The sequence below is a fragment of the Diceros bicornis genome, chromosome 27 (assembly GCF_020826845.1).
Source record: "Diceros bicornis minor isolate mBicDic1 chromosome 27, mDicBic1.mat.cur, whole genome shotgun sequence".
Classification (NCBI taxonomy): Eukaryota; Metazoa; Chordata; class Mammalia; order Perissodactyla; family Rhinocerotidae; genus Diceros; species Diceros bicornis.
Genome location: NC_080766.1, coordinates 38622276 through 38642496, shown reverse-complemented (window position 1 = coordinate 38642496; position 20221 = coordinate 38622276). Strand labels below are relative to the sequence as shown.

The following is a 20221-nucleotide window of genomic DNA, read 5'->3' as shown; positions in this document are numbered from 1 at the left end:
GTGTGCCTTTGTCTGGCAAAGCTTCTCTCCCAGGACCTTGTGACATCTTTTTGGACCATTTGTGGCTTCTCAGCTGTGTTATGGATAATTTACATTGTCAGATAAATGCCCTCTGGATAAATGAAATATTAATAATTCTATAACGCTATTTTAAAAATACCCATTGCATATATTTAATAGAATCTTCTCTGGGCTTTATTTACTTGTGTCATTTCAGGTCCAACAATGTTCAGTCATAAATTGGGTGATTCATTCAGCATAGTAAAGGTTTTGGCACAAAAATATACTATAGGGTGGCATAGGATAAGAAATCTTAGCCCATGCTTTTAGAGCTCTTATTTCTTTTGCAGCAATTGGAAACTAAATAATATTTTAACCACTTATCCGTGGAAAGTATTTAACCAAGTAAGAATCAATATTGGCTTTTGGATTTAGAGAAAAAGAAATTTGGGAACACCTTCATTAACTCAAGATCTGTGCAGCCACACACGCATGATCTAATTGGCCATTATCCTCCCCTGTCCTGCTAAACACCCTGTCACTGAATATGGGAGCCTACACTGCTCCATGAGGCTGGATGGTAGAAGTCATACATCGCCTTCCAGAAAACACTTTGAAAATATGTTTAGGATTATACAGTGATTATTACTTAGTTTTTTTCTTGTTTTAATTGAGGTATAATTGACATATGACATTATATTAATTTCAGGTGTACAACATAATGGTTCAATATTTGAAAATATTGCAAAATGGTAACCATAGTAAGTCTAGTTAACATCCATCACCACACATAGTTACAAATTTTTTTCTTATGATGAGAACTTTTAAGTTCTACTCTCAGCAACTTTCAAATATGCAATACAGTATTATTAACTGTAATTGCCATGCTGTGCATTATATCCCCAGGACTTAATTATTTTATAACTGAAAGTTTGTGCCTTTGACCCTCTTCACTCATTTCACCCACCCCCACCTCCTGCCTTTGGCAACCACCAATCCGTTCTGTGTATCTATGGACTTCTTTTTTGTGTTTGATTCCATGTATAAGAGAGATCACATGGTATTTATCATTCTTTGTCTGACTTATTTCACTTAGTACAATGCCCTCAAGGTCCATCCATGTTGTCACAAATGGCAAGATTTCATTCTTTTTTATGGCTGAATAATATTCCATTTTGTGTATATACCACATTTTCTTTATCCATTCATCCATCAGTGGACACTTAGGTTGTTTCCGTGTCTTGGCTATTGCTTAGTTTCTTTCTGATTATCAAGATGCATATTCTTGGCTCTGAAAACTTGGAAAATACCCAAAACTATAAAGAAGAAAATAAGACTGCCCTGTAATTCACATCAGAAACCCAAAGACCACTTCTGTTAGCAATTTTGTGTACTTCTTTTGAGTTATCCTCCTTCTCTTTTTACTTTCCCTCTTGTCTTTCACCTACCTATTTTTTTCTTCTTTTTACAATATTGGAATCATACTATGTATGTGGTTTTGTATCCTAATTTTTTTCCCAAGAATTTGTATTTTCATGTCGTAACAAACATTTTGCTGTGACAGTTGGGCAATTTGGATTAAATGTCTCTATGTGCTATCCCAAAGCCTTCAGGTGGAGTTGGCTGGGGGCCTCTTGAGTAGAGTGGGAGGGCCAGCTGGCCTGCGGAACCATTTATAAATCATACTGCCCATTGCAAATATTGATTTTGACGCAATACTTAAGACATTTTCTAATTTGAAAATATTTTTAACTGAAACAATTGCCATTTGCAATTTGTTATGTTGTGAGGATTCTATTAAATATATTTTGGGGTTGGATATTTAACTTGGAAAGTTGCATAAGCACAGAAATTCCCGTATCTCCAAAAAAAAAAGAGATTGTATTGTAGAGCTCCACCGACAGGCATATTTTAAGAAAGATTTCTTTCTTTTATTCTTTTAAAAAGTTTGGCAGTGTTCTAATCTTTTAAAAGTACGGATCCTCTTTGCATCTACAAATTAAAAGGATTGTTTCTTTCCCGGGACTCAAACAATTGTTTAATTACAGTCCTCAGGATGTTTGATAAACCCCATTACTCTTTGTTTTGAGCAGAGAAAAGTGCTAAAAGAATGATCTGGGGAAATCATTATTATTAAAGCTAGGGGATGTAAGGAAAGGAAAACATTTTCAAAATATTTTCCTTGCGAAAGTATACGTGTGCTTCAGTTCAGGCTTGGCCTGTATTTCATTCTTAATTTTTGCTTCATAATGCTGAATTTCCCTCAGAGGAAGTTTGCCACACCTCGTTCTTTTTAAAGGGATGGATTTTAAATTCATTCCCCTTTTAGGATTTTTAAAAATAATGTTTAAGAAATAGATTTTGTTATTAAACATACAATTGATCCTTGGTATTAATATTTGGAAAAAACCCAAAGTTTAATATATTCATATTCTCTTTCAGATTGTTCCAAGATTTTTGAAGACCCAAGGAAAGCTGTGTTGACCAAAAGCAAGACAAATGACTCACAGAGACAAAAGATGGTGGAGCCGAGGGCAATTAAAGGTAAAAACAAAAATCCAGATAATCCTACCCCTCCCAGACATAATAGGCTAGAGGCTTACTGCAATTGTAAGGCCCTGAGCCTAACAACCTGCCATGCTGGGGGCCTACTCAGTTAAAAGAAATACTGCAACACAAATGTGCTATTAGAACTTACAGCCAACTGTGCTGGGGCTCCCCACACCTGATAAAGAGACTGAAGGGCCCACAACAACTACAAGCAGCTGAGCATTACAACAGCTGGCCAGGAGCATAACTCAGCCTCCCTGGGTGCCTACAGGGAGAGCAAACAGGCCACAACAGAAGGACACACGTAGCCCACATAGGGGCCACTCCTGGAACATTGAGAACTGAGGGAAGCACACTGGAAGCCTCCTAAGGCATCACTTACATAAGGTCACCTATCCAAGAGCAGGAGACGTAGCTGACCTACCTAATACGTAGACACAAGCACAGGGAAGGAGGCAAAATGAGGAGGCAAAAGAATACATTCCAAGTAAGGGAACAGGACAAAACCCCAGAAAAGGAACTAAGTGAAACAGAAATGAGCAACCTACCTGACAGAGAGTTCAAACTAAGAGTGTTAAGGATGCTCACTGATCTGGGGAGAAGAATAGATGAACTCAGTGAGAATGTCAACAAAGAAATGGAAGATATAAAAAAGAACCAATCAGAAAGGAAGAATACAATACTGGAAATGAAAAATTCATTAGAGGGACTCAAAAGCAGAGTAGAGGATACAGAAGAACGGATCTGTGAGCTGGAAGAAAGACTAGAAGAAATTACCCAAGGTGAACAGGTAAAAGAGAAAATAATTAAAAAGAGTGAGGACAGTCTAAGGGACCTCTGGGACAACATCAAGCGCACTAACATCTGTGTTATAGGTGTCCCAGAAGGAGAAGAGCGAGACAAGGGGTCAGAGAATCTATTTCAAGAAATAATAGATGAAAACTTCCCTAACCTAAGGAAGGAAACAGACATCCAGGTACAGGAAGCACAGAGAGGCCCAAACAAGATAAACCCAAAGAGGCCCACACCAAGACACATCATAATCAAAATGTCCAGAATTAAAGATAAAGAGAGAATCCTAAAAGCCGCAAGAGAATGTCAAGTTACATACAAAGGAAACCCCATAAGGCTATCAGCTGACTTCTCAGCAGAAACCTTACAGGCTAGAAGAGAATGGCATGATATATTTAAAGTGCTAAAAGGAAAAAACCTACAGCCAAGAATACTCTACCCAGCAAGGTTATCATTCAAAATGGAAGGAGAGATCAAAATTTTCCCAGATAAGCAAAAATTAAAGGAGTTTGTCACCAAGAAACCAGTGCTACAAGAAATGTTCAAGGGACTGATTTAAGGGGAAAAGAGAAGACCACAAATAGGAAAAATTATCTATTTCCATGATTAGAACGTAATGGATACAAATACACAAAAAAGAGGTTAGATATGATATTAAAAACATAAAAGGAGGGAGGAGGGTAGTTAAAGAGTACAGCTTTCAGACAGAGGTCAAACTAAAGTGACCATCAATTCTGTATAGAAGAAGTAAGGAACAGAGAAGGACTACTAAAACACTGAGGGAAAAAAAAAAAAAGTTAAAAAATGGCAGTAAGTACATACTTATCAATAGCTACTTTAAATGTCAATGGACTAAATGCTCCCATTAAAAGGCATAGGGTGGCTGACTGGATAAAAAAGCAAGACCCATATATATGCTGCATACAAGAGACACACTTCAGACCTAAAGACACTCACAAACTGAAAGTGAAGGGATGGAAAAAGATACTCCATGCAAATGGCAATGAAAAGAAAGCTGGGGTAGCAGTACTCATATCAGACAAAATAGACTTTAAAACAAAAACTGTAAAAAGAGACAAAGAAGGGCATTACATAATGATCACGGGAACAATCCAACAAGAGGATGTAACACTTGTAAATATCTACGCACCCAATGTAGGTGCACCTAAATATATAAAGCAATTATTAACAGACATAAAAACGGAAATAGACAGTAACACAATAATAGTAGGGGACTTTAACACTCCACTTACACCAACGGATAGATTATCCAAACAGAAGATCAATAAGGAAACATTGGCCTTAAACGACACACTAGAACAGATGGACCTAGTAGATATATACAGAGCATTCCATCCAAAAACCGAAGAATACACATTCTTTTCAAATGCACATGGAACCTTCTCCAGGATTGATCACATATTAGGCCACAAAACAAGTCTCCATAAATTTAAGAAGATTGAAATAATACCAAGCATCTTTTCTGACCACAACGGTATGAAACTAGAAATCAACTATAGGAAGAAAATCAGAAAGGCCACAAATACGTGGAGATTAAACAAAATGCTACTGAACAACAACTGGGTTAACGAAGAAATCAAAGAAGAAATCAAAAAATACCTGGAGACAAATGAAAATGAAAATACATGCCAGAATTTATGGGATACAGCAAAAGCGGTTCTAAGAGGGAAGTTTATAGCGATACAGGCCTATCTCAACAAACAAGAAAAATCTCAAATAAACAATCTAACAATGCACCTAAAGGAACTGGAAAAAGAAGAACAAACAGCCCAAAATCAGTAGAAGAAGGGAAATAATAAAAATCAGAGCAGAAATAAATGAAATAGAGACCAAAAAAACAATAGAAAAAATTAACAAAACCAAGAGCTGGTTCTTTGAAAAGATCAACAAAATTGACAAACCTTTAGCTAGACTCACCAAGAAAAAAAGAGAGAAGGCACAAATAAGTAAAATCAGAAATGAAAGAGGAGAGGTTACAACAGACACCTCAGAAATACAAAAGATTATAAGAGAATACTATGAAAAGCTATATGCCAACCAATTTGACAATCTGGAAGAAATGGATAAATTCTTAGAATCATACAACCCTCCAAAACTGGATCAAGAAGAAGTAGAGAATTTGAATAGACCAATCACCAGTAAGGAGATCGAAACAGTAATCAAAAACCTCCCCAAAAATAAAAGTCCAGGACCAGACGGCTTCCCTGGTGAATTCTACCAAACATTCAAAGAAGACTTAATACCTATCCTTCTCAAACTCTTCCAAAAAATTGAGGAGGGGGGGAAGCTCCCTAACTCATTCTACGAAGCTGACATTACCCTGATACCAAAACCAGACAAGGACAACACAAAAAAAGAAAATTACAGGCCAATATCACTGATGAACATCGATGCGAAAATCCTCAACAAAATACTAGCAAATCGCATACAACAATACGTTAAAAAGATTATACACCATGATCAAGTGGGATTTATTCCAGGTATGCAGGGATGGTTTAACATTCGCAAATATCAACGTAATACACCACATTAATAAAATGAAGAACAAAAATCACATGATCATCTCAATAGATGCAGAGAAAGCATTTGACAAGATACAGCATCCATTTATGATAAAAACTCTGAATAAAATGGGTATAGAAGGAAAGTACCTCAACATAATAAAGACCATATATCAGAAACCCACAGCTAATATCATCCTCAATGGTGAAAAACTGAAAGCTATCCCTCTAAGAACAGGAACCAGACAAGGATGCCCACTGTCACCACTCCTATTTAACATAGTATTGGAAGTCCTAGCCAGAGCAATCAGGCAAGAGAAAGAAATAAAAGGGATCCAAATTGGAAAGGAAAAAGTGAAACTGTCACTATTTGCAGATGACATGATTTTATATATAGAAAACCCTAAAGAATCCACCAGAAAACTTCTAGAAGTAATAAACGAATATGGTAAAGTTACAGGATACAAAATCAACATACAAAAATCAGTTGCATTTCTGTACACTAACAACGAAGTAGCAGAAAGAGAAATTAAGAATACCATCCCATTTACAATTGCAACAAAAAGAATAAAATACCTAGGAATAAACTTAACCAAAGAGGTGAAAGATCTGTACACCGAAAACTATAAAACATTTCTGAAAGAAATTGAAGAAGACACAAAGAAATGGAAAGATATTCCGTGCTCTTGGATTGGAAGAATTAACATAGTTAAGATGTCCATGCTTCCTAAAGCCATCTATAGATTCAATGCAATCCCTATCAAAGTTCCAACAACATTTTTCACAGAAATAGAACAAAGAATCCTAAAATTTATATGGAACAACAAAAGACCCCGAATAGCTAAAGGAATCCTGAGAAAAAAGAACAAAGCTGGAGGTATCACACTCCCTGATTTCAAAATATACTACAAAGCTATAGTAACCAAAACAGCATGATACTGGCACAAAAACAGACACACAGATCAATGGAATAGAATCGAAAGCCCAGAAATAAACCCACACATCTATGGACAGCTAATCTTTGACAAAAGAGCCAAGAACATACAATGGGCAAAAGAAAGTCTCTTCAACAAATGGTGTTGGGAAAACTGGATAGCCACATGCAAAAAAATGAAAGTAGACCCTTACCTTACACCATACACAAAAATTAACTCCAAATGGATTAAAGACTTGAATGTAAGACCTGAAACTATGAAAATTCTAGAAGAAAACATAGGCAGTACGCTCTTCGACATCGGTCTTAGCAACATCTTTTCAAACACCACATCTGACCGGGCAAGAGAAACAATAGAAAAAATAAACAAATGGGACTACATCAAACTAAAAAGCTTCTGCACAGCAAAGGAAACCATCAACAAAACGAAAAGACAACCTAACAATTGGGAGAAGATATTTGCAAACCATACATCTGATAAGGGCTTAATCTCCAAAATATATAAAGAACTCATGCATCTCAACAACAAAAAAACTACCAACCCAATTAAAAAATGGGCAAAAGACCTGAACAGACATTTCTCCAAAGAAGATATACAGATGGCCAACAGACACATGAAAAGATGTTCAAAATCACTAACTATCAGGGAAATGCAAATCAAAACTACAATGAGATATCACCTCACGCCCGTCAGAATGGCTATAATTAACAAGACAGGAAACAACATGCGTTGGAGAGGATGTGGAGAGAAGGGAACTCTCATACACTGCTGGTGGGAGTGCAAACTGGTCCAGCCACTATGGAAAACAGTATGGAGATTCCTCAAAAAATCAAGGATAGAACTGCCATATGATCCAGCTATTCCACTGTTGGGTATTTATCCAAAGAACTTGAAAACACCAATTTGCAAAGGTACATGCACCCCTGTGTTCATTGCAGCATTATTCACAATAGCCAAGACTTGGAAGCAACCTAAGTGCCCATCAAGGGACAAATGGATAAAGAAGCTGTGGTATATATACACAATGGAATACTACTCAGCCATAAGAAACGATGAAATCCAGCCATTTGTGACAACATGGATGGACATTGAGGGTATAATGCAAAGTGAAATAAGTCAGAGGGAGAAGGTCAAATACCGTATGATTTCCTTCATTAAGTAGTAGATAATAACAACAATAAACAAACACATGGGGCAGAGATTGGATTGGTGGTTAGCAGAGGGGAAGCGGGGAGGGAGGAGGGTGAAAGGGATAATTCGGTACATGTGTGTGGTGATGGGTTGTAATTAGTATTTTGGTGGTGAACATGATGTAATCTATGCAGAAATAGAAGTACAATGATGTACACCTGAAATTTTTACAATGTTATAAACCAATGTTACTGCAATAAACAAAAAATTAAAAAAAAAAATAAAGGTAAAAACAAAAATCCAGATAATCCTACCCCTCCCAGTCAAGAATTTTATTTATTTATTTATTTTTTTGCTGAGGAAGATTCACCCTGAGCTAACATCTGCCCCAGTCTTCCTGTATTTTGTATGTGGGTCACCACCACAGCATGGCTGACGAGTGGTGGGGGTCCACACCCGGGAACCAAACCCATGAACCTGGGCTGCTGAAGTGGAGCGTGCTGAACTTAACCACAGGGCCAGCCCCAAGAATTTTTTTTTTAAATGTAAATACATAAATATTTTGTGTCTGTAGTATTTGATATTTGTGGTCCCAAACTTCCAAAGACCTTTTCTCAGATCCTTTGGTATACTTGGAGGGGTTATGTTGGTTTCCTTGAGTGTCCCTCCCAAATAAGATGCCCCTGGCCTAGCACTACCTGTTCCTGCCCCCAACACTGCAGAGTTTTTAAACCACTGCTTCATAAGTACTGTGGTCATCACAACTCCTCCTTCTCCACCACCTTCTACTCCTTCCAGAAGAACCAGAGGGCCAAGGGTGGTGTCTACAGACCTGTGCTTTTATGATATGTGTATTGTTCTGTCATATTACTAAATTTGCTTTGTAGTTATTTTGTAGTTATTTTACCTGAATTCAATTGAAACCTCATTTCAAGAGGCACACACAGGGAATGAGTCTCTGTGTTCATTAATTATGCAAAAAAAAAAAAAAGGGTGCAGGATTTCAGCATTTTATCTACAAAACATGCCCCTTAGCTCCTCAGGACTGTCAGGCTTTCCACAGAAAACATTCCAGGGGTTGGGAGAGGTTATGCTGGGGCCCGTATGACACTCATTTCAGATATACAACGTCAAAGAGTCTCTCCTTTGCCAGAATTAAGCCAGGAGCGATTAGTAGACAGGACAACGATACATGGTGCCTGGGATGTTCCTGGAACAGAGTTGCAGTCCAGTAAGAAATAGTGCCATTAAATTGGATGTGGTTCCTGAGGCCATGCCCCCATCAGGGCCTCCAATCTTCATCAGTTAAAGTATTGCAGCTGGTCCCTCAATAAAAGTGTATTAGTTTTCCAGGGCTGCTGTAACAAACGGCCACAGACTGGGGAGCTTAGACTACAGAAATTTATTCTCTCATTATTCTGGAGGCCAGACGTCTTATATCAAGGTGTGGGCAGGGTTGGTTCTTTCCAAGGATGTGAGGGAGAATCTATCCCAGGCCCTTCTCTGTGGCTTGTAAATGGTCATCTTCTTCCTGTGTCCTCACATCATCTTCCCTCAACACATGTCTCTGTGTCCAAATTTCCCTTTTCTTATAAGGACATCAATCATATGAGATTAGGGCCCACCCTGATGACCTCACTTTAACTTGATTATCTCTGTAAAGACCCTTTCTGCTAATAAGGTCACATTCTCAGCTACTGGGGGTTTGGACTCCAACATATGAAGGGTTTGGGGGTTGATGACATAATTCAACCTGTTGCAACAGGTATTTGTACTCATTTGGAAAGATCAGCCATATCCTACTGGAGAAGTTCAATTTCTTATTTTTTGATTAATATAAAGGCACATTTAGTTTCTCATACTTCCACCTCCCACTCATCTCTCTTGCTTACTTGTGGCCTTCAGGCACCGGGGCTGGGACTAGGGTGGGCCAAGCCAAGGGAGGCACAAAATTTAAGGAGACACTCCCTCTCAGGTGCTGCCCCTGCCCCTACAGGACCCTTAGAGGGAGTGCTTCCTTAAATTGTGGGCCCTGGGTGGGTGTCTCACTTGCCTCCCCTCCTCCCATTCCATTTAGGAGACCACTGTTCCAGGAAGGGTGCCCTTGGCTTGGCAGGAATCAGACCTATGAAGTTCTTATGGTAGGTTTTGCTGGTAGAAGGCTGACATGCCTAATTCCCACTCATCTAGAACAAGTACACCTAATGACTAGCTCATTCAATGAATGGACTCATTGTAATCAGTTTGCTTAGAGCCATTTTGCCTAAAATGTTTTCACTTAATGACTAGTTAGCTTAAAATTAAAAATTAAATTTTTAAATTAAGAACATTCAAGTTTTAGTCAATTGACAAAGGGCCTTTATGAAAATTAGCAATTTATTTACTGAGAATTATTTTTTCAAAGTTGCAACACTTTATACAGCATCAAAATTTTTACTTTCTTAGTAACAATGATTACCACTATTAAGCGCTTACTGTGTGCCTGGCACTGTGAGAGATTTCTTAGACATCATTTGGTTTTATCTCCACAAAAGCCTTATGGAGTAGGCAGGTGAGATTGCCAAACAGTGGTTCAACTCAGATACTCACCAGCTGGAATTGATACTGGCCAAATCTTACATTCACACCTGTGTCAATTTGGAGGTAGATAATTGAGGGTTTTTTTCCCCTCCTGACGTCAAATATGTGGTGTCTTTTCCAACACCATCAACCAATTTTCCAACTCTCCAACGCCAACAGAGTATCCTACAATTTAATTCAGTTCTGACACTACCCAGAGTTAGTGTCAGACTCTACAGGTTAAGGGCTCAATCCCACAAGACTGCCCCCCAGCTTCAGGCACCAGTCGAAAGTATCAGGTCCCCAGGTTATCCACACTTCTGTCCAACTTGGCTACACAGTTGGGGGTTCCCATTTGGCACGTGGATGTGCTCCCCAACTTGGAACGTCTTGGAATCCTGTCTTTTAGGGGTTTTATGAAGGTTTCATCTCATAGGCACGATTGATTATTAACTCAATCTCCAGCCCCCTTCGCCTCCCGGGAGGATGGAGGTGAGGCTGAAAGTTCCAGGCTTCTAATCAAGGTTTGGTCTTTCTGAGACCATCCTGAAGCTGTCTAGGGCCTGCCAAGAGTCACTTCATTGGAACAAAAGATGCTCCTATCACCCTTATCACTCAGGAAATTATCAGCCATGTTATCCCCACTTTACAGATGTGTAACTAAGGCTCCTAGAGGGTAAAGTGGCCTTTTCTGGGTTTCTGAGGAGGAAAATCAGATACTTTCTTCCATCCTCCCCCTGACTCTGCACCTCTGCTCAGATCCAGCACTCCTACACAGGAGCCCTGCCCCCGTACCTTCCAGGTCCCACTCTTGCCCTCTCCAGCTGCACCCATCGCTGTTCCACAACACACCTGAGGTGCCTGGGAACCCAGAGCTCCTGCCCAAACTGGCCTGAACCTCTTCTGGACCCACACAGGCCTCTTTCCTGGAGTCCATCTCTGTGGGCAGATCCTGTGTGTGTTTCCCTAGGCCTGAAGGATGGCCAGCAGGGCAGCTGTTTGATGGAGCATGGCCATGTGACTGGGGCGTCCACATGACTGTTGGGGGGGCTTGCACACAGGACAGAATTGGAGTTGGGAAGAGAAGAAGGGTAGGGAACTACCATTTCTGTTCTGCAAATATTCAGGTCTTCTCTTGACCATTTTGCAGTATTTCCTCCCTAATTACAAAATGCTTATTTTCCTTTTAGCACTGTGTGCCAGTCCACACTTCATACAATTATAGCTAAAGTAACCCACATCAAATATTTGTTTTTGTTTAGTAAGCCATTGGCATTGTAAAAACACAAACAAAGGAGGGAGACAAGTAGAATTCTGTTGAATGTCAATGCATTTTATTCTTCAAGATACCCAATAATAAAATAACGCTGGATCATGAAACACAAAATCGTAAACATATACGTTATTAAATGAATTCATCGTAAGAAACAAATATTAAAGAAAGAGTTTTTAGACAACATAGATTCAAGTTCTGCAAGCGTTCAAAAGCAGGTAAAATGGAAAATAAAAAAGCTCCCACAGTGACATAAAGCCATCACGTCGTTCATCAACTACTAAGTATTTGAGAAATGATCATTAGAAACACAAAAGTAAATTAGAAGTGCTCTTTAAAAAGTCCGCAAAATACCTCCCAAACGGCGAGAAAGATCAGGCAGCCAAATGATTGCAAAAACAGTCAAGGATATTTGTGGAGGGAGGAGGCGTGGGGAAGAAGGTAGAACGTTCGTGCTCCTCGTCTTTCGGTGCATCGCTCTTTAGCTGATCTGGTTTGGAGGACGGCAGCGCATTCACACTGGATGGTTAATAAATGCCTTTGTTTGATGATGATGCTGGTGGTGGTGGAGGGTTAGGATCAAGCCTATACCCCGGATCCCTAATGTGGGGCGGCTGGGAGGAATCTTTGTTCCCTGCTTCCCTGCCTTCCTGCCAATCCTCTGCTCTGCTTCTTCAAGGCTCCTTGGTGGCACCTGCTTGTCTCTCCGTATGAGTCAGGTCTCTCCTCTAGGTGTTATCCATGTCCCTCATTTGGCACTGCCACTGGCTGCCTGCTCACAGGACTGACCTCTCGTATCTGTATGAATTGTTTCCCCATCTCCATCCGTTGAGTGGTGGGACTGTTGCTTCTGGAATCTACATATTCCCTTCCCTGCTGTTTCATTTTTGATGCATTGAAAGTACCCTACACTTGCCCATAAAAGACAGGAGACATAAATAGTTGTTTATTAAGTTTATACCTTGGTTGGTGATAGACTGAATGGCTGCTATAACTTCTATGATGTTTCTATGGTTTCGGACATCCAGAATGTTGATTTCATTTCATTATATTTGGAATCTCCAGAAGGCTGGCAGGGTCCCATCATGTGAAGTGAGAATTCACCTGCTCCTGGGAAGGGCTCTGAGAATCCCACGGGGTCTTCTGCTAGAGGATTCTTTGTTACTCTTCAGTTTTCAAACCCATTTTGAGGGATCAGGGTTTGAGATTATGTCTCTTAGATGGATGGAATGACCCTAGGAGCAGAGTGGTGTTTTCCTGGGGTGACTTCTGCTCTCCGGAGGAGGCCATCTTGGAGGATTGAAAGATCCCTGTGCCAGACGAGTCAGCTCCGAGATACCTTTGGCCAGACCCCCATCCTCTCCCGACCTCTCCCCTCATTAGCGCCCCAAGTGCTTAGCCTTCAACGGCTACCCAATTCAATTTCAAGATAGCGCTTCATTCCTTTTGCATTTTCGAGCAACTATTATCCCCAAAAAGGACTTGCTTTAAACTTAGGGAAAAAAATTGCATACTTTCCAAGAAATTTGGCTATAGTAGAAATAACGTCTAAGTTTCCAAGTTTGTCATCTTCTTGGCCAGCTAAGCTCCCCGATCTTGGGAGGACTCCATGCAGCCCTTTTGGGGGACAGACCCTGAGCACGCAGACCTGGAGGTGAAGGCTTCCGGTGAGAAGCCCATCTTGTTGGAAGTGGCTGTGTTTGCACCATAAGAGTGTCGGAAAGGGCGGGATACAGATGTAGTTGGGACTCCTGCGAGTGCTTTGGCACATCCCTGGTGGACTGTGTTCAACAGCCAACTTGAAAGGCAGCTTTTGTGTCTATGGTCCTGTAATCAAGCTGTTTATTTTTATTTCATAGTTTACTGCTGCTAAGAGTCATACGCCAGATTTACGAAGATGAAAACAAAAAAAATGATAGTCGATAAAAAAAAGTGATGGCACCTTTTTATATTTATAAAATATATATTTATAAATTATTTATAAATATATATTTTTATAAATTATTTATATTTATAAAATATAAATTAGAAAAGGTGTTTTCAGTGCCAGAACACAACTGGTGGCTGATATCTACCGAGAACCAAAGACTGGGTGGCAAACGCTTACTGGAGCCTGGAGCCCCTGGGGAGGGTCCCAAGGATGGGAGAGGTCATCGTAGAATCCAGCTATGTCCAGAACCATGACCACGTATGGAGGGAGCCTTGAGTGGGTGGTGGGACGGTGTGGGGAGGAAATACCCCTACCCTTCTCTCCTCTCGCCCCCTGATCTCCAGATGGTGTCCTATTGGCCAGACTTGACAGGGGCCAGAGGCAAGGGAGCCCCCCTGAGGCAGTCTGTAGGGGTCAGCCATGGGGGGCGTGGGGCAGGGCAGGGTGCAGAGTGGCTCTGGGGATGGGGAGGGGTGACAGACAATATCCAGAACCCACTGGTTTCTAATCTGAATAAAGGAATATATTGGATGAAGTATTTATCCCTAGAGTATGGGCACTTTTACATTTAATTCATTTAAATTTAAATTTAATTTAAAAATGAATTAAAGTATCTTCAAAATACAGGGCAAAACCTGTTAATTATGTCAAACCAAAATTTCTTATGGGCCTTGGAGTCAGACCAGTCTGACCTAAATCCTGGCTTTGTTACTTATTAACCAGCTGGTCCCAGACACATCAGTGACCTCCCTGGGTCTCCATGTCCCTGACTGGACACTGGGAAGGCTAGCTCTCAGAGTGGTGGTAAGCATTACATGAGAAAATGCACGTGGAGCCCTTAGCCCTGGGGCTGCCACTGAAACAGTCAATGAATGGTAGCTGTGGTTTTTATTAAGAGCTTAATTGAAGCTTAAAAAGATGTGTAGACGGCACTAGTATGGGTGGGAACTTCAAAAGTCCAGTTCTCTCAATATAATAGAAAATGTCTCATTTTTTCATCTCATTTCTTCCCTTAAAGGATCACTCATAGACGCTTCCCATGTAAAGTGATGTGTGTGAACTGCAAGCAATGTGGGTTTTTTTGGACTTGTCATACTGGGGTTTTATTGGAACTAAAAGTAAGTGATATTCCCAATGGAAGAGACATGGGTTCTGTAGTTACTTCATGGACTGCACGTACCTAAAGGATACTTAGGCAGGCAAGTTTAATGCAAAGCTGTGATTCCTTTATCATTGGTGTGTTGTGTTCAATCCTAATGGAAAACAAAACACAGAAACTGGTTGTTGATTATTACTTGTGTTGTCTCTTTTTGTCTCCCAGCTGCCTCAGGTTCTGAATGGATGGTAAATGAGCTGGCCTACTGAAGGACATGATTCAGACTGTCCCGGACCCAGCAGCTTATATCAAGGTAGGTTCCCTCTTGGTTAGGAGGCTTCCCTGGCTGGATCTTCATGGATGCCTGTCCATATATCAGTTAATGCAGGGGTCAGCCATCCACAGCTGTGGGCCAAATCCTGCCCACCACTTGTTTTTATACAGCCCAAGAGCTAAGAAAATGGTTTTCACATTTTTAAATGGTTGAAAAGAAATCAAAAGAAGAATATCTCATAACACATGTAAATTATATGAAATTTGGATCACATTGTCCGTAAAGAAAGTTCTTCTGGGACACAGCCACGCTCACTCATTTACATCCCATCCATGGCTGCTCTCACGCTATAGTGGCAGAGTCGAGTAGCTGCAACAAAGACCATATGACGCACAGAACTGAAAATGTTTACTATCTGGTCCTTTGCAGAAGAAGATTGTTGACCCCTGAGTGAACATGTAACACCACATCCAAATTCCTCTAACTTCTGTTTTACTGCCATCTCCTTTACACTTGCCTAGGGTTTCCCTAGGAAGAGTCTAGAGGGTGAATGCTCGCATTTCCAATGCCGGACGTTGTTTTATCTGGGCATGCCAACACTTCAGCAACCCGTCGTGTCACACCTGCCCCAACTGCTCACTGACAGCTCTTCCCGGTGGCTCTGGAGGTGACAGAATAAGGAAGTGAGATAGGTGCCAAGGCAAGGCCCTTTTATTTCAATACTAAACATACACACGGGTAGGGTATAGCCACAGGGAGGAAACGAAGCAATGGTTTTAATATACTTGACCCAAATAAAAGTTACAGAAAAAATTTGGGGCTTGAGCTACATTATCCAGATAGGCTGTCTACACCTGTAGTGCTTAGTTCAGCTGTCTACACTGGCCCAAATCATTCACTACATTGCCAGTTCTTCATGTTTCCCATATAAATTCATTTTCCCTGAGTGGTCTAGTAGGTTTTACTAATTTATATTCTTTGCCTGAAACATTTATTGAAAATGGAAAGTGGCTTATCATTGAAAGGAAAGTTTACGGTATTGAAAAATTTACCTTTTTATTTGACCAAAATGTAAAATGTCCTCCAAAATCACTCACACACAGATACACACACATATTTTAAAAGCAATGTGTTTGGGAGTGTTACATACTATGTGCAACTCATATTTATATACATTCAACTTCTTTGAAAGTGGAATTAGAAGTAATAAGAGCATAAATGGGTTCTTTGAGCCTTGTGGATGCTCCTGGAGTTTCAGAAATAGGGGATATCCCAGGGGTTGAGGATTCTGAATTTCATCCGAGGGTAGAGAAGAGCAGGTCCTTATGGGGGACACTATAATTTGATTTTTCTATAATACGTTATTGGGACATGGAAGTTATGTCTACAGAAATGCAAGTGGGAGATCTCTTGTGGATGTCATAAGATTTCTTCAGAAATATCTGGAACATGTTTGGTAAGTGTGTCCATGCTACACGTAGATGGGGGTGGGAAAGACTTTTTTCTTCTAATCTCTGTTGACCATGAAGCTGCAGGATGTAAATAAAAGCTCATGGGGTTGATGGTACAAGAGGTATCTTCTACAGTTCAGAATATGAGGGTCAACAGCCGAAATCCATTCTGATTGGCGTTTTATTCTTAACCAACCAGAAGGAAAAGATGAAGTCAGCAAGAAATCATTGCAGATCTTTAGAAGTTAATTCATCAAGCACAACAGTCTTAGACAAATCTAAGAAAGCTTATCTCTGAAAATGTGTTCAGTACAGATGTTCTCTATTTGGTCTCAGGAATGAGCTTTGTTTTCAGCTCTGATTTATATTGTTATCATCATATCGGTTAACATAAATATAAGTGAAGGATAATTTTGAGAAATGGTAACCCTGAAAGTTTTTAAAAAATAAATTTCAACTCAAATTGCTTCTGTGTGTTTTGAAGATGAACTGGCAATTTAGAGTTGCAGTTTCTAATAGCTGAGTTGGCTCTGAGGTAGAGAGAATTATATTAAAGATGTTTGTTACCTTTGTAAATCTATCCAAGTCCATCTACTGGAATTTGAATAATTAGACTTCGTTCTTTTTGATATATGAAATTGGTATCCTTGAGAACAAAGGAAATGGATTGCCTTGCACTGTTTCCTTAAAATACTTGATTTGGGGAATTTATTCAGTAAAACTTTATGTGCTGAGAAGTTTCTGGTTCTGGGCTGAGGAATGCAGCTTTTATTTCTGGGAAAGGAAGTTCTTCTAAATGGCACATGAATGGTTCCACTTGGTGTGTTAATATAAATAGTGAAAGATTTTGTCTTCGGCTCATTGCTACTGAATTTTTTTCATCTGAGAAGGACGTGACTTCTCCACAGAAGTGATTTAACATTGCAGGTGTGCAAGGAGACAGCCATAAAGACCTTATGTGTCCTTCACGTTCGTGTCCGTAGGCACGATGATCTGGAGGAGAGAAATGTTCCTTTTGTATCTAAGAAATTTATTCTGCATAATATACTATAGTTCTTTTCTGCCACAACAGATTACTTTTATCCTTTTATATGTTTAAGGAGCTGGAAATAATAATAAAAAAGGAAGGATGGTAAATAACTATGAAATATAAAACATTCTTGATTGAAATAATACAATTGTGTCAATTCATTTACAAAGAAAATGAGCAGAACTTAAAAACAATTTTAGCTTGTTATCTGTTGGTGATAAGAATGAGTCATTAAGCACATTTTGATTTGTCTTTCTTTGCTGGCCCTTCCAAGTGTTTTCTTATAATAGAAATCATAGAAATGTGTCAGATGAGGATGCTCTTAGCATATTAGGTGTACGTGACCACGTGTCTGCTCTGCAAAGGGATAGAGTCTTTCACGGCCAAAGATGGACCCAGACTATTATCCCGAGCAGGGAAAAAAGACTAGCAAATCCATTTGATTAGGATTCAACAAAGATTTTGGTTAATTAATTCTCATTCTCATAAAGGAATTTTCAGTTCCCATTATTGCATTTCCTAACAAGAATTCTGTCTTAATATTTTGATTTACTAACATTTGATGGAGAGGATGAACATATTAGTCAAGTTTACAACTTTAAAGAGAGACCTGATTGGTACATTTTTTAATTGTCCCCTTTGCTGTTCACCAGCTACTCACACAGAATACTGTGCATTTTGGAACTGACCAAACGAGGATGGGACTGAGAGGGGAAGAGGCTGAATTTTGGGTCTACTCCATGATTCCCCAGCTGTGTAACCTAGAGATGCTGGTTATAAACTCTCTGAGTCTCTTGTTCTTAGTTACCTTCATGTTGTGCATAAGAGCGAGGGTTCTGATGTCACAGGACTTGATTCAAATCCTGCTCCATCATTTACTAACTGGCTGATTTTGTATGTTTCCTAATCTCTGTGTGCCTTGGTTACCTCTCTCTGAAATGGAAGCACCTACTTTGTGGGGTTGGTGTGAGGATTCAGTGAGTTATTACATGGAACGCACCAAGACCCCATTGAATGCTGAACTATTGTGAGCTATTCCTGTGGTCTATAAAATGAAGGTAACATATCCACCTTAAAGATACAGTATCATCGTGTCTCTAATATACACGGAGCGGTATGGAGTTGAGTGAAAAAAGATCTAAAACAGAATGCATTCTATGGCACAATACTATTTACATGCATGAAAACATGTACACTTCCCAAATATCATGTAATTTTCATGGATATGTACATATCTAAAACATACAGTGATCACATCAAAGTGGATGGGTGCATATGAGGGACAGGTTGGCTAGTTGCTTTGAGAGATGCTTAGGGGATAAGGGAAAAAAATAATATACAGTTAAAGCAAGTTCATAGCATTGAGGTTTGGATGTGGCACAGAGGGTCCTCTCCTCCACGCTGGTGGGAGTGTAAATTGGTGCAATATTAGTTGTTCCTTGGTATCAGTTTGGTGTTACCTGTGAAGATAAAGATGCACCTGCCCTGTGTTCCAGCAGTGGCACCCTTGACTATATACCCTATTGCACATGGGCACCAGAAGACGTGCACAAGCAAAAAACTGGAATGACCCAAATGCCCACCAGGAGAATAGATCAATAAATTGTGTTCTAGTCCTACAGTGGAATGCTACACAGCAGTGAAAAAGAAACTACAAGTGTCTGCCTGTGTCTGTGCATCAACGTGGATGATTCCAAAGGTTGAGTGAAAAAAAAAGTCACAGAAGAATAAATACAATATGATTCATATAAAGATCCAAAAGTGGCAAAACTAAAAAGCATATGTTGTTCAGAGAAACATACATATGTGTCAAAAAGAAAAACAAGGGCACACTAAGTACATAATTCAGGACAGGAATTACCTTGTTGAGGTCAAGGGGAGCTTCGGAGAGGGGCTCAGGGGGCTTCTGAGGTCCTGGTATTGTCTGTTGTGGGCTGAGGACTCCATACAAGGGTGCTTGCTTCTTATTCTTTAAATTGCATAAATATATTACCTATCTTATTTTGGTAAGAGTGATATTTACAATAAAAACTTAAGATACTAAAAGAAGAGAAAGGGAAGATGGAGTTGGGCAGCTCAAAGTGAAATCATATTGGGCAAGGTGCTGTCTAATTGTAAACCACTCGGGACAGTAGCAGATCATTAACATTACAGACCGCTTGGTCCAGCGCTCGTCTAGCTGCTACCGAAGGCAGGACTAGCTCTGGTCAAGTGATGTCCCATCAGTGGACTGCGGCACTGAAGCTGAGCGTGAGGTTCAAAGGGCAGCTCTGGGCATTTCTAAGTTGAGTGAGTCTACCTGTCTTTAGCTCTGTGAGTGGCTCCACTGCATCCTTTTACAGCGAGGAACCTGTCGCTCATTCATTCAGCAAATATTCATCAAAGTCTTCCATGTATTCACAATGGGGTTGGGCGGGGGGTGGGATAAGAGACCATAAAGACATAGCACCTGCCCTCCAGGGCATAGGTCACATATTCCCAACCACCCGGGACACGAAGCAGCATGCAGCGAGGATTGCCCACAAGGGCCCCTGGGAGCTGATGCCAGACAGCTGGGCAGGCATCGGAGGGAAGCTGCTTGACCTGCTCTGCTCGGCTCACCCGTGCATCCCGCCTTGTCCTGCTCACAGCCCCTGTGCTCAGAAGCATTGCTTCTGCCTGTGGACAGCCTGGTGGCC

At 40.2% G+C, this 20221-nt stretch overlaps 1 protein-coding gene across 1 annotated transcript in view; it reads left to right on the top strand.

Annotated features, from left to right (window-relative positions):
- Nucleotides 1–2450: 2450 nt before the first annotated feature.
- Nucleotides 2451–20221, top strand: part of ERG (ETS transcription factor ERG) — a 188398-nt gene continuing 170627 nt past the window's right edge. The window contains exons 1-2 of the mRNA XM_058523108.1: nucleotides 2451–2544; nucleotides 15014–15101. Of these exons, the coding sequence (XP_058379091.1) occupies nucleotides 15063–15101 (39 nt within the window). The 5' untranslated portion in view covers nucleotides 2451–2544; nucleotides 15014–15062. The remainder of the gene's footprint in view (nucleotides 2545–15013; nucleotides 15102–20221) is intronic.